Raw genomic sequence first — 14,033 nt, 5'->3', positions numbered from 1 at the left:
CTCCTGATCTGCAAGCAAGCTACTCTTGTGACAGTAAAGACCAGCGGACATACACAGTTACAAAAACGCCTGCAGCTCATTTCATATCCATTTTTTTTTTTGCTATTTAATTGGAAAAAAACAGCCCTTAATTAAATATTAGGTGCAACTAAAGCAAGAGGGTGTACATGTGCAATGAACAGAGTAGTCATGGATTTGCATTAAGGCAAACTTTCTTCCCCAGGACTCTGCTGTCTCATTAGCCCTATAGCCTCGCTGCACGCTGCTGGGACATTTGCCTAAGGTGCAAGAACGAATCTGTAAGAACGAATAATCTGATAGTATATAGCTGAGGGTGAAAAATCATTATCTTATCACTGTTATTTATTCCCTCCCAGTGACAGGAGCTGATTCAACATGCTGGTCTAATTATTGTCACTGGGGGTGGGGACTGTGAGGTTCAAAAACAATTACAATGCTAATGCTGGAGTAAAAGCTAGGCTGTGCCAGCATCCAATATTTGATGTACTCATCAGAAATCAGGGCTTTTTGTTTTCACTGCAAAAGGCAATTGACTGAATTGAGATCTTCTCTGACAGGTGTCAGTTCATGAGGGATGAAAATGGTCAGAAGTGGGGGAAACAAACTGAGACAGAGGTGCATAGTTTTCTTAAATATCATTATTTATTGCATGTGTCTATAAAGAATCAATACAATCTAAAGCAATGAGCTAAGTTTAAATTATCATTTCTTAGTAGCATCACAATGTGCATGATATGAAATATGTACAATGAAAAGACACAGTAAGGTAAGCCATAGCCCGTATCGTAACCTTTAGATGCTGAATAAAAACTTGAAACATTATCCCAATGCAAAACACTGCTCAAAACACCAAGAGTCTCCATTAGCAAAAAACAACAAGCAGAAAAAGGTTTTTCATTTCAAAATTGGAAAAAAAAAAATGTACAAACAGCAAAAAATTTGATTTAATGTTTCACAAACATTATTGACAGTATTTCTACATTTGGTATGTCTTTGTAAACTAATTGTCAAAGGTGTAAATATTGCATATATGCCATTTGTTTTGTACCTAAGTATCAAGAAGTAATTGTGTCAAGTATTAATTATCTCTTTAAAATCTTTTTTTTTTTTTTTCAGAATTACAGCATTAGAAAATGTCCTCATAGTGGCATCCATTTTGCAAGACTATCCCATGACAGTTAAAAAGAGAAATCAAAGCCAAACCTTACTGGTTAGCATATAACTTAATTAGTGCTTCTGGTGTATGAGAAAGTTCACTCAAACACATATTATGTACAGTACAAACATAAGTTATTTAACTTAACACCTCTGAAAGTTTCTCAGCATTTGCTCAGATGTAATTCTCCGCACTATTTACAGTATATAGGCAAAAGTTAAGTACCTGTGAGTTCAGATAAATAAGAAGATACTTCCCTTGGTTTGTTTCGTTTATTCGGCTTGTATCTTTGTTGTGGTTCCCATTCAGTACCTCATGATGTTTCATTGTTGTTGCAGTTGTTGGTGTGTGTTAGATTGTGTGTTCCCAAGCTCAGAACACAGCATTTACTACATTCAGTGTGTCTTGTGTTACAATCTGGAGAGTTTGTAAATGCAAGACCATGCAGCTGGAGGCCGTGGATTCAAGCTATCGAGCAGCTTATCGAACAGACGGTCAGACCGAGTCCCGCGGGCGCCACATTGCTCAGTGCCTGAGCTCCGCAATGAGGCATAGGGTGAGATAAAGTAAGATACTGGGCGGTCCAGTTACTCTGTATAAACAACTTCAAACATTCAGGTTCCTGTCCCTTGTACCGACAGGTCACAACATTCTGCAGGCTGTGTGCAGGATATCACATGTGGGTTGGTAAAGGGAACAAAGACTGAGACTTGGGCTCAGTTTTTTAATGATCTGGTTCACTTGGACCTGGCTCTGCTGCAGTGTTTGGATCTGTGACAGCCGCACACGTTTGCAATGCAATGTCAACTACACCTCCAAGGTCCTCTTGATATCATTTTAGTGTGTGTGTGTGAATGCTCCATCTGAGGTATATGAATAAATATATTACTCTGGGCTATCAATACATACTCGTGCCATTCGTGTGGGAAGAAGGGGAACTTAATCTCAGAGAGGCTGTCTCTCAATCGTGATCGGATAAATCTTTGATACTGTGTTTTTAAAGGTCCAAACTAGGAGGGTCCATCAGATTGAGGCTGATGGCTAGAGTAAGGCTTTGGATTGATGAATTTAAAGAAAGGAAAAGGAAAAAGAAAAAAAACATTCATCTCTAAAAATAAATATTTTATATATATATTTTTACTGTGTGACTTGGTGCTGAGGTAGGGGTTTTATTTTTATTTTTGAGCAAATGTTACTTTTAAATATGTCCATAAATGCCGTCTCTTTTTTGCAGTACAATCTTGTATACAAATCCTCATACACATTTAATGCATACATACACGATAAATAAATAAATACATGTAATCAGTATGCATAAAAGGTCTTTTTGCGTGTATGTGTATACGCATGCTCTCCAGGTTTGGTTCACAGGTTTTCAGGTGAGAATATCTGGCATCTGCTGGCTGAAGCCGAAAAAAAAGCCAGCGGAAAGTGTGGAGATGATCATAACAGTAAGAGTAATTAACTTAATGATATACTGCAGAAGTATTTGAAGGCCTACATACAAAGACACATAGTCACCCATCTAGTGTTAGAGTCAAAAGTCTATTTAATTTCTTGTCATTTTCTTTCATCTAGGACTACAGCAGCAATGGCACCTGAGTGTTCGGGTGCCAAGAAAAAGGAGGCAACATTTGGGGCAAAGGTCAAGTGTCCGTGTTTCCATGGTGATGGCCGTCCTCGTGACCCCCCAGAGGCAGCGAAGAGGTCAAGGGACATCGGCTGCAGCGCGGGGTCCAGCTGTTGCTGTGGCGACCTTGTCATCTGGCTGCAGTGAAATCCTACTTTCACAGGAGACGGAGGAGGAGGAGGGGGAGGAGAGCGAGGAAGACCCATCGGTCTTCATTCTGAAAGAAGAGAAAAACAAAAACCGTCACGGGTGAGTGTCTGTTCTTGGAATTTTTTTTATGATATGAATTTGAATGTAGCCAGAGAATATTTTTTCCCATCTGATCATGGGCACATGAAACACAAAGCCATGGAGGGGAAATCAAGCAAAGCTGATATCCCCACTCATCATTACCAAGTAAGGAATAAATGCTCTTCGAGGGGTCCGCTTTTGTGTGTGTGTGTGTGTGTGTGTGTGTGTGTGTGTCTCCTCAGCTGGTAGACACTGAAGTGGCAGGTGCTTTCAGGGCAGGAGAAAAACAGCGTGGCATTTAGCGCTGCGCAGCTGAAACAGAGACCGTCTCCACTGACGACAAAAGTGACAACAACAACACTTTCACACTTATAAACATACGCAGGTATTCTCCATCGCTCACACAGACACCCCCCACACACACACACCACAACTATGTGCTTTCAAATACCACGAACCCAGAGCCTTTAGAGTGTTGCTTTTCTCCCAGTGGAAAGCTGTGCTGACCCTTGCCCCTGTGTACATGTTTGTGAGGTTTCATTTGCATGCAGAGCTATCAGATGGGAGCGGAAGTCTTGGCTGGCTGACACAAATACACACACAGCGGCTGCATTTCTTCCCTCATTGGCTGTCTCCTCTCCTTCTTCCTGGCCGTGAACAAGAGCCGTTTTCACAAAGCTGAATGTGATCGTCATTCTCTGAAACAAACCTCTCATTCAGAATCCTTGCTTTACCTCCACCCCCCATCTTCCCCTTCCTCAACTATTCTCACCATAAACACACACACACACACACACACACACACACACACACACACACACACACACACACACACACACACACACACACACACACACACACACACACACACACACTTCTGTTCTCCATCTTTGCCCTAAACATACTCTCTCTGCAAATGAAAGTACTGATGCTAATATTGATTCTAAAGCATCACAGACATGGACATTACTGATGACCAGAGAGACAGAAAAAAAACATGTGGAAGCTGCTCTGGGGTGTTTGAGAAGCAAAGATATGGACCCGTTGAGCCCATTTGAATAATAGAATAATTGATTTCACTCCTGAGGCCACCTGTGCTGGCTGGGCTCTGCTTCTTCATCAGCACAGGCGTCAGAGACGGAACAAAAAGAAACACTGGGGTGGGAAGTGGTGGAAAAACCACAGTAACAGAATCAACCTGACAGAGAGGAACGGGAATGCAGTGAGGTCATGGGACCGACAGACCATAACAATCCGAATGTGTGTGTGTGTGTGTTTCTGAAGGGGCTGGGCCAGTCGGCGGCCTGTAGAGACAGGCACTTGGGTGAGAATGACAGAGATTTGCCGGGAAGGAGAAGTGAATCACTAACAGCTCAGATTGGCAACCAGGTGTAGCCCCAAACACAGACCTAAAGATCCCAGTTTTTTTCATCAACGGACCATAGTCCAAGTCGGCAATATGGCGTACGGGGACCGGCCACACACGCTGCTATTCAAACACAAGCCGATCTGAGAAAAGTCTGGGTGGGCAGGAAGATTTGGGGAGGGGGGATGTTATTGAAAGGAGGGGACAGAGGTACAGCGGGAGAATGAACCCATTGCCTTCTACCCCTCCTCTTTTTTGAGCACATGCACACACACCCTCCGCCCCTCCCTGCAGCCCAAATGTCTGCTCCCCTCTCTGTGCAAACCCACACAGAGGCACACACAGTCACATACACACACAGCAATCACACACACACACACACACACACACACACACACACAGGCTCTTTTCATTTTTTATTTAGTTCTCTCATGCTAAAATTAGCCTTGCTCCATTCAGAGCTAGGACACACATGCACAGAGTTATGTATAAGCAGCTTCCACTCCTGCTCTTCGGATGTAAACAAGTCTTCGTGTTTGTAGATGCATCGCCTACTTAAGTAGTGTCCTGCCGTCCCCCAGCTAAATGATTCTGGCTTTCAGGCGGAACTGATCACACTCGGACAGTGAGAGAGAAGACAGTCGACTTGTTTTCAATAAGAGTAAGCTGGAAATTGACACTGAAAGATCAGCGGGCTCAGATCTGCGCTGTTTACATTCCTGCCTTGCCGGCTCCTCCCTGATCTACAGCAGCGCTCTGCCAAACAAACACAGGCTGACACCTCTGACCTCCCACACCTCAGTCTGACCAGCAAAACAAAAACAACAACCACACTAAGCTCCGTCAACTTGCTGACTCATTCTTACATCGGTTTCAGAAGAATCGATCAACGCCTTCTCCGCTTTGGCTTGTCTTTTTAGACGTTATCTTGTCGCTGCTGAAAACAAGGCGGCTTTCCAATACATCAGCTGATGCATTCAAGTGTTTAGTTTCCAAAGATTTTGGGTCTACAGTTAGCTAAAACAAAGCAAAGTAACAAATTGTCACACAACGCTTCGTCGTTTGGCTCAAAACTTATTTCTTAAACTGCTAATCAGCAGCTGATTTGTGCTTCTGATTGACTTAAGATGACAGTTGACATATCATTCCGCTTTAGACGCATCTGCAAACTCCTTTATTCTTAATATTACAGCCCAATATGCTATTTACATCTCTTCAGAGAAGCGTTAAAGCAATGAAGTGCTGCACAAAGTCTAAGAAGATTTTATGAACCGGCCTGAAAATGTCTAAAGAGGCCAGCTGCCCCTAAACTACCCTGTGCTTATTTGCATGTATAATTGCTATTTGGAAGGTGTACTCATGTCACCCACAGAGCCTCCGTCTCTTCCTTACCTCTCGAAAAACAAGCTACTGAACAATGTCTAATCCTGAAGTGAACGTAATCCTTCTTACCTCCAAGCTAAATTGAGGATACGGGAGGTTAACGTTGTTTTGATCTAGTGCTGGAACATCCCGCCCTACTTTGCTCAAAGAGTTATGTATCGGGCAGCCAGGAGCGCCGCGTATGTGTGTCTGACTGGGAGGGGTGTTCAGGACAGGTGAGGAAAGACGTTGTGTGATCACAGATTACTGTGTGTGATCAGGGCGCCGAACGTAGACATCGTTGTGCACCGAAAATATTCTATGTATGATGATGGCACCCCGATAAATTCATCGTGTTCGTGATTTATGCTTTAAAAGATGTCCATCATCAATGAGCCCAAAAAAAAAAAAAAACGGCAATTGAAATGGCAGTAGCCGTACATTTGAAACAGAGGCCATCAACGCATCTAGAGTCCTGTTACCGACTCTACTCACGTATAATTAGCTATCTTTTTTTAATCCAGACAACCACCCGTAACCTCTGGTGATCCAAGATGATCCACTGCGATTGAAAAACAGGAAAAACAAAACACTGAAATGCACTGATGTGGAGAAGGTGTATGTTTGAGTGGGGGGGGGGGGGTCACATGGTTTCTGGAAAACAGAAACCAGTGTCTGGAGAGAAGAAAAGGGGGATATGGGGGAGGAGGATGCACAGGAGGAGAGGAGAGGAGAGGAGAGGGGGAAGGGTTTTGCGCTGGCTTCTTGAAACTGCTTGGCCACACCCCCAACCCTCTCCACGTTGTTGTGGTGGCAGATGGTGGCCAGTCATTGCCGTATTGTCACTCTCCTCTGAGGGGCCAGATAACCAGTGAGCACTGCTTGGCGGGGCAGGTGCAAAAAACCCCTGACCCCGTTACCCCCCCTCCTTACCCCACACCATCTGCTGATGGCTGTATATGTACGCACATGGTAGAGGCACACAGAGTTAAAACCTGTCTGTGAGTGTGTTTGGCGTGTTTCGAGGGGGGGGCGGGATGTCTGGGCCCACAAATGGAGAGCGTGAGTCAGTTTTCTTCTCTGTCTGCACCCATGCTTCAGGTCAGAAAGAGAGTCATTAGATGAACGAGGACAGAAATCAGAAAAGAAGATGACAGGGGCAAGATAAAGCGGTCTGCATGAGGCCAAAAAAAAAAAAGAGAGAGAGAGATGGGATGAGGACAGTCAAACAAAGGGAATAAAGAGATGGTGTGAAAACAGAGCACACGCCCTCTTTTTTCATTACCAACATGGAAATAAATATGTCCAACAATACCACTCACACAGACACGCACAAGACTGTCAAAACTCATGAAATAGATGAGTTTTCATCAATTCTTTATTTTTTTTGTTATAGGCTTCTTTAAGTCCTACATTAGAAAAAATTAAATGAGTTGAATTTGAAAAAACATGAGTTCTCATGTGGTATTTCCAAAGTGCCACTTCTATTGTTAGCAGGCACATGAAAGTTGTACCGGAAACTAAAACCCAAAGCATGAATTCTTAAGTGACTGACTAAAACACTTCTCGCTTTGCCACATGTAAACCTCCTATACGTCCAAAGGCAGGATGTTTACATATTTGCGGCATCCTCCTCCCTCTCTGCAACTTGAGATTCTAAACGAGAACAGGTGAAGCCCTAACGTATTCCATGCAATGACTGGAATGCAAACTATGGTTCACTCAGAGATTACCAGAGAATGTAGTAAGGCTTGTCATCTAGTAGTAAACAGGCGTGTCCTTTCTTTCTCTCTCTGCACATAAACAAAAAACAGGAATTCTCTGTTTTTTTTATGGCAAAGGCCATCCACCTTTAACTAGGCTGACACTAATCTTAGTTTCCTCATGTTTATATTCTCTTTCGGCCTTCCTTGCTCCTCCGTTCCTCCTCTTCACCGTCTGCCTTCCTTCAGCCAACAGTTCAACTGTCTATTCTGTTGTAGAGGAAAAACAAAACAAGTAATCCACCCATCATCGTTGTTCTTTCACCTCCCTCTTTCCTCCTCCTCACGTAGCCGTGGACAAATGTTTCCACTTGGGATCAAATATCAGCTTTTCTGTGACAATAATGGGGAGGTTGTGTACAAGTGCGCTCGTACCTCATTCAAGTCAAATGTCGTTATCATCTTGTGGAAAAGTGAAAATGAAAAAAAAATTCACTGGCATGTTTGTTAAGTGGTTCGCAGTAACAAAAAAAGAAAAAAAGAGTCCTCCCATCCCCCATCTGAGTCCATCCAGCCAGGTTAGAAAAACAAATGAGCATTCACCTCTCCCAGCAACCTTTGCACACTGCCCACATTCCAGCCCTGAAACCCAGTACCTGACAATTGATAAACAACTGACTCACTTGTTTTTCTGGGGAACCCAATGACTTGCACCAAGCCCCACACTGGCTGCGCTCACAGCATGAGCCAGCTGACACGGAGACAACTTGGTTGTGAAAGCACAAACACATATTAAACTCTTGTATTTCACCATCAGGAACACAGACGTCTGACTCACAATGATCCCGACAAGATGTGTTTTCTTTTCAAGCAACAGCAACTTCTGACTTGCCCCTGCCAGGTCATCCATCTCTGTAAATAATCCCTGCCATTTACAAACGCATGAAAAGCTTCTGATGCAATACCGAACAAAACGAGGTGAAAGGTAATATTTTGATGGCAACAGTTCCTTCCCTCTAGTCACAAAGATTTCACTACTTACTCAGAGGCACATATCAGCTTCTAAATGTTACAAAACAGTGACTTAGGAATTTATTGATTAAAAAAAAGAAGTGTTTTTTAACTGTTCTAGCTGCTCATACAGAAGCATCACGTGTAGCGCTGAGTGCGTATCAGATTAGATTTTTTTTTTCCCTTCTAAATGCTGACGTGGTACAAAACTGCGTCACTAAGGGAGATCAGAGCAGACCATTCACACAAACACACAACAGGAGCATCAAGCAAGACAGAATATAGCCATGAAGAGCGGTTTCAAAATAAGATAGTTGCAGAGCAAAACACATCCTGATAACAATAACTTTACTCCAAAAGCTGTACCCCCAATAAGCAAGGTAGAAAGCAGCATGCCGTGGAGAATATAGACACCATTTAATTGCACTGCACTCTTCAAAGCTTCTTTCACAAATATTCTGATGCAAAGCTTTAATTCTGAAGTAAATAAAGCCATTTCCAGTTTGCAGTTACAAACGGATGAAAGCCTTCGTCAGCATCGCACAGCCTTGAGAATCTTCAGGGTCATGGGTGTGACGAGTCGGGGACTAATCCTCCCTAAACATCCCAGCACACACCCAAGAGCAATGCTAATAACTACTTTACGTCTCTTAGCTCCTGTAGCCTGTGTTTACATATCAGTGTTTGGGTAAAATAGACGCAGCTGATGGATGTGCTCACTGCATTGGATTTCATAAGACTAGCTTTTTCAGTCACAATTACAAGGTTGTGAAAGAGCTGTTGAGACCAATAACGCATAAGATGTATGTCAGCTTTCAACCAGCAGCAAAGCAGGATCCATCTAATGGGAGGAGACAGGGTCTAGTGCAGATGACAAAGCTACCTTAGGCATTTTCTATGATAGAGAGTTATAATAACTTTGGAGCAAATATTACCTGTGGCCTATTTGTGGTGACAATAACGTCACCCTGGCGCAGATCTTAATCCCACTCTAGTTCAATACCACTCCCTTTGTGAATTAAAAACTACTGAATGGATATGTGTGACAAGTTTGAAAACTCACCTTTCACAGCAGCAGTAGTAGTCTCCTTGAATCCCATGCTGGCATAGGGGCTCGTGTTGAAGCCATTCAGCCCCCCCTTGCAGCCGCAGGCTGTCTTGAACCTTAGAAGTTCGTCACACCCCCCTAACCTGCATCCTGCAAGGTTCCCCTCCATCAAGTTTAAGGCAATGTAGTTGAGTCCGTTTTGATAACCAGCTGAAGTTTCCCTGCACATGGGAATGCCATAGTCCTCGTCAGGGCCCTCAGAGCTGCGAACAGTGCGGGACACGTTCTCCACAGAGGCAGAGCTGTGTCGCTTGGTGTCGTGGGCGAATGATGGACAAACGGGTGTAACAGTGGTGGTGGAGGAGAAGGTCTCAGAGCTGTGACGCCGACGCCCTTGAGGGTCAGCCCGGATAACTTTAGCCCCCCTGTCTGGATCCACGACTGTGACCGATAACGAAGGAGCCCCCAAGAGAAAAGAGTCCACAGGCACAGGGGGCACCGCATCAACTATGCTGCTCTCCAGGCTGAGTCTCTTCACACATGCAGTGGGGCTGGTGGGGAGGGGGGCAGCATCAGGGGTGCAGAGAACAGGTAAAGGAGCAGGAGGACCAAAGGTCATCTCGGTGTAGTCATCTTTGACCGGCGGAGGCTGACTCACAGGGCCCTGCTGTTGGAGAGGATATTCCTCCACCACCCCCCTTTCCTTCGCCTGTCCCTCTATCCTTTTTTCCTCTTTTTCTGCCTCACTGCCCTGCGTGTCCTGCAGGGCGCTCAGACTGGGGCAGGTCAAGACTTCAGGTGTGTGCCTTAAACACCCTCTTGGGGGGGAGCCCCCGGCTTGGTGAACAGGGGAGCTGACCTCAATGTTAGCATAGTCTGAGAATAACAGGGATCCCCTCTCTGCAGATTTTAAACTCCCAGAGGACTCAGAGCTCTCTGTCACTGTGGGTGCTTGCTGGGTATGGGCAGCGCTACTGAAATCTATGTTGATGTACTCTCCAGGGCTGCGTGGCTCAGAGGGAAGGGGATGTTCGGTCATGCATGGCAACGTTTTTAGGGATTCAAGAGCCAGGCGAGTGGGTCGACACACCCTGTTGCGGTGTACCAGACCTCCATCTATCCGAGCCAGTCTAAGAGGAGATGGAACAGAATACGGAGCGCCTTGTATTTCTGGAGAGCTGCTGGGTACTGATTCCCCTGGAGAGAGAGGACAATAGTTGGACTCCTCTTCTATCCGTTGTCTCTGTAAACTCATCACCACATACTGGTCTGTGTCATTTGACCCATTCCGCTGACACTGTCCTTTAAGTGATCTTGGCAAAGAGCTGTAAGAATAGAGTTGTCTGTGCTGGAGGTGGGGATCCCCTGAAGGGCTGAGAATGTAGTCTGAAGGTGTAAGAGACACCAAAGTGTCAACAGGAGACATGTACAGGTACTCTGCGTTGTTGGGCTTTCCATCAGTGCTCTCGACTGACATCTTGTTTCCGCACCACATGGGCATGTAACCACTGTCCTCGAGAGATATACTCCCCGGTGAGTCTGTGCGTGGGGCCAGCCCAGCAGAAGAGGAGTGTGAACGAGAGTTGATGATCTGCTGTGGAGCAGAAACACACATGGGGCTCATGGGCATGTAGGGATCGTCCTTGGAACCTGGTGTCTGAGATCCCACACCAGGCATCATAGGCATGTAGCCACTGTTGCCATGGAGACTGTTAGCGCTGTTATGAAGATCCCTGTAATCTTCAAGTGCGCTTCCTTTCGGGGAGGCAGTGTGACACCTCAGAGAAGACTGGCTTCCTCTGGTGTATGTGGCCCTCATAAGAGTATACTCATCCAGGGAGGCTGAGGACACTTGGGGGGGGCGCCTCTGCTGGCGGGGGGTAGTTAGAGAATATGTGCGCTTTCGATACACTTTTTCAAGCTCAGATAAGCGCCGGTAGCCATTCTGATTCTGCCGCTCCATCACCATGTAGCCATCGAGTTCACTACCATCCCTGGAGGGGGGGGTGTCTGCTTTGAGAGATTCGGGAGTGTTGCTGCGGAGGGTAAGAGGTAGCCTGAGGTCCCGTGCATCTGCAGGGCTGGAACCATACTCCTCACATGATATAAAACCTGCATCACTGGGGGAGCCTGAGAAGGATGCACTGCAGCTGGAGGGGCGGGGGGCTGTGCCATCTGAGCAATTTCCTGGGCAAGTGGTGGCCACAGGCGGAGAATGAGACAGGGGCATAGACATGGACTTACTGTGCTGGAGGGTGGAAGATTCAAATGTTAGAGAGGGGCGAGCTGTAATGGTGTGCGATCTGCTCAGAAGGGTCCTGTGGATCCCCGGACTGAGGGGGCTCCCTGTGACTGACATTGGGCGTGTCATGGTGCCGTCGCCCTCACTCGCCGCGCGTATTCGACAAGATGAACATTTGCTCACAGGAGAAGTAGCAGCCATGCTGTCAGTGCGCGAGCGCCGGGGGAGCCCGGTCTGGCTCGGGGGGAGGTTGTTCAGGTGCCTCCGTGTGGGTACAGAGATGGGGTTTGTACCAGACGACTGGCTTTTGCTGCGCGGACGAAACTCCGACAGCTCCTTCATCGCTTTCATCGCCTCCAAGATAGTTTCGTGGATATTTTGAGCCACCACAGAGTCATCAGCCTGCATCCACAGCTCCCCCGGACCGGTGGCTGCAGATCGACCAACCTCAATGAAGAAAAAGCTGTCAGAGTGGCCGCACCTCCGGATGTTCATCAGCTGTAAAATGACTGAGGCGACGTCTGAGTTGAGCTTGACGAAGCTGATGGTCCGGCTGGAGAGACAGAGTCTGTACACCCCGGTCAAATTTCTGCTCTGTCCCAGGCCTCTGGATTTCAGATTTACTTGCCATACCTCCTTGTAGGCGGCGGTCACCGGCGTTATTACACCGTAGCTCGCCTCGTCAAAGCCAACCAGAGAGGACGCAGAGTTGGACGCCGAGCCGTCATAGACTCTCCCCTCTGCCATTAAATCCGTCAGCGCCCGGTACCAGCTCTCCTGCTCCTGCTCGTTTTCCGCCGCCACGGCGAAATATTCGTCCTTAGTATAAAGAGCAATAAGATATTTGTGTTTTGCGTCCGCTCTCTTGCTGATATTGAGGCAGCTGTCCAGAGAAATAACTCTCTTGGCGGCCGATTTGTTTTTCCATTTCTTCTCACTCTCGTAGTACTCCAGCCGGGCAGGGAAACCCTCACTCGGATCCTTTAAAACGAAAAAGCGTTTGTGTCCGTGTTTCTGCTTCTTCAGATATCCACATTTCTTGACGCCGTTGTTCGCATTACTGGCCAATAACGACTGATCTCCCGTGTTTGGCGGACTCGCCATTCTCTCGTCCTTCACTTCTAGACACCACGCTTCCTTTCCTCGAGTTGCAAAAGAAACGACGCGCTTTACTTTAATCCTCTATTTCCAGAGCCGGCGTACGTGCGTCCCTCTTCTTCCACAGCCGAGAAATAAACAACACATGTCTGCTGGTGTCCGGACTGAAGAGGGGGAACAACATGTGACGATCTACACATCCAGCTCTGCTTAAAAAAAAGGAAGGGAAAGGAGAAGGAAAAAAATACGCACGCCGACAGTGGGCGGTGCGCACTCAGCTCATTGGGCTTATTGGTGGAAACTGGATGAATGCTGGAGTGAGACTGCCCCGTTCAAAGGAAAGAGAGAAGGAAAAAGCCCTCCTACTATCACTCTGCCCTCTTCCGACTCATTTAAGCGTAGTCAGTCAGGACTGGAGCTTTATTTATAGCTTCTCTGGTCCCATGATGCATCGTTTGGCTTCTTGGGAGATTTTTTTTTAGCAGGATATAGCCTCAAATAGTGTAACAAACAAGATGCTCCTGACCTATAAAGCCTTCATTTGCGTCATTTAAGGCATTTGAGTAAATTATAAAACACTTTTTAACCTGAATATGTAATTATCATAAGCGCAGAACGAATGAACTTGACTCATATGAACATAAAAAGTGACTTTGTTCACACGAGCATATTCATAGTTTTCTGATAATCAACTCCTAGCACAGGAAGTGTTTTCCACGACCTCTTGACCATTTTGTGACGTGACAAGAGGGAGTCATCCCAGTCATACGTCCAGCTGGTAAACAAGCACCCAGAGCCCGCAGTGGCGCACGAACTGAATATTCCCTGTGCACTCTCAACCAGAATACACTTACGGTTAAAAACGAGATATTCTACTTCAGCCTTCTTTATCAAACTATAAACTTTCAAGGGAAATAACTAGTACAGGAAACGTGAAAGTGCAGATAAGGTGCAATGTGCCTTATTGCATAACGCGGTTGTCTGCGTTTATGTTTGCCTGGAGCTCCCAGGATTGCCGAGCTGCGCAGTAACCGTTTGTTTCCTGCTGCGTTATCTCTATATTTGTCCTGCCATTCCGAGGCAGAGAGCGGGCATACCTCAGGATGAGAATATACGGCCAAAGTGTTAGTGACAGAGTTACAGCTTAATTCGTGCATTCAAATAA

General features: G+C 45.9%; 1 protein-coding gene across 1 annotated transcript; it reads right to left on the bottom strand.

Annotated features, from left to right (window-relative positions):
• Window positions 1-644: 644 nt before the first annotated feature.
• irs2b (insulin receptor substrate 2b) lies at window positions 645-13,224 on the bottom strand. The gene is made up of 2 exons (XM_075479459.1): window positions 9,544-13,224; window positions 645-3,024 (listed from the first exon to the last, which is right to left on the bottom strand). Exons 1-2 carry the CDS (start codon window positions 12,872-12,874, stop codon window positions 3,020-3,022), a joined length of 3,336 nt encoding a protein of 1,111 aa, XP_075335574.1. The 5' UTR covers window positions 12,875-13,224; the 3' UTR covers window positions 645-3,019.
• Between the last annotated feature and the right edge of the window lie 809 nt (window positions 13,225-14,033).

Source organism: Odontesthes bonariensis, chromosome 12 (assembly GCF_027942865.1).
Source record: "Odontesthes bonariensis isolate fOdoBon6 chromosome 12, fOdoBon6.hap1, whole genome shotgun sequence".
Classification (NCBI taxonomy): Eukaryota; Metazoa; Chordata; class Actinopteri; order Atheriniformes; family Atherinopsidae; genus Odontesthes; species Odontesthes bonariensis.
Note: the sequence above shows the minus strand (reverse complement) of the source record. Positions and strands in the feature narration are given on the sequence as shown.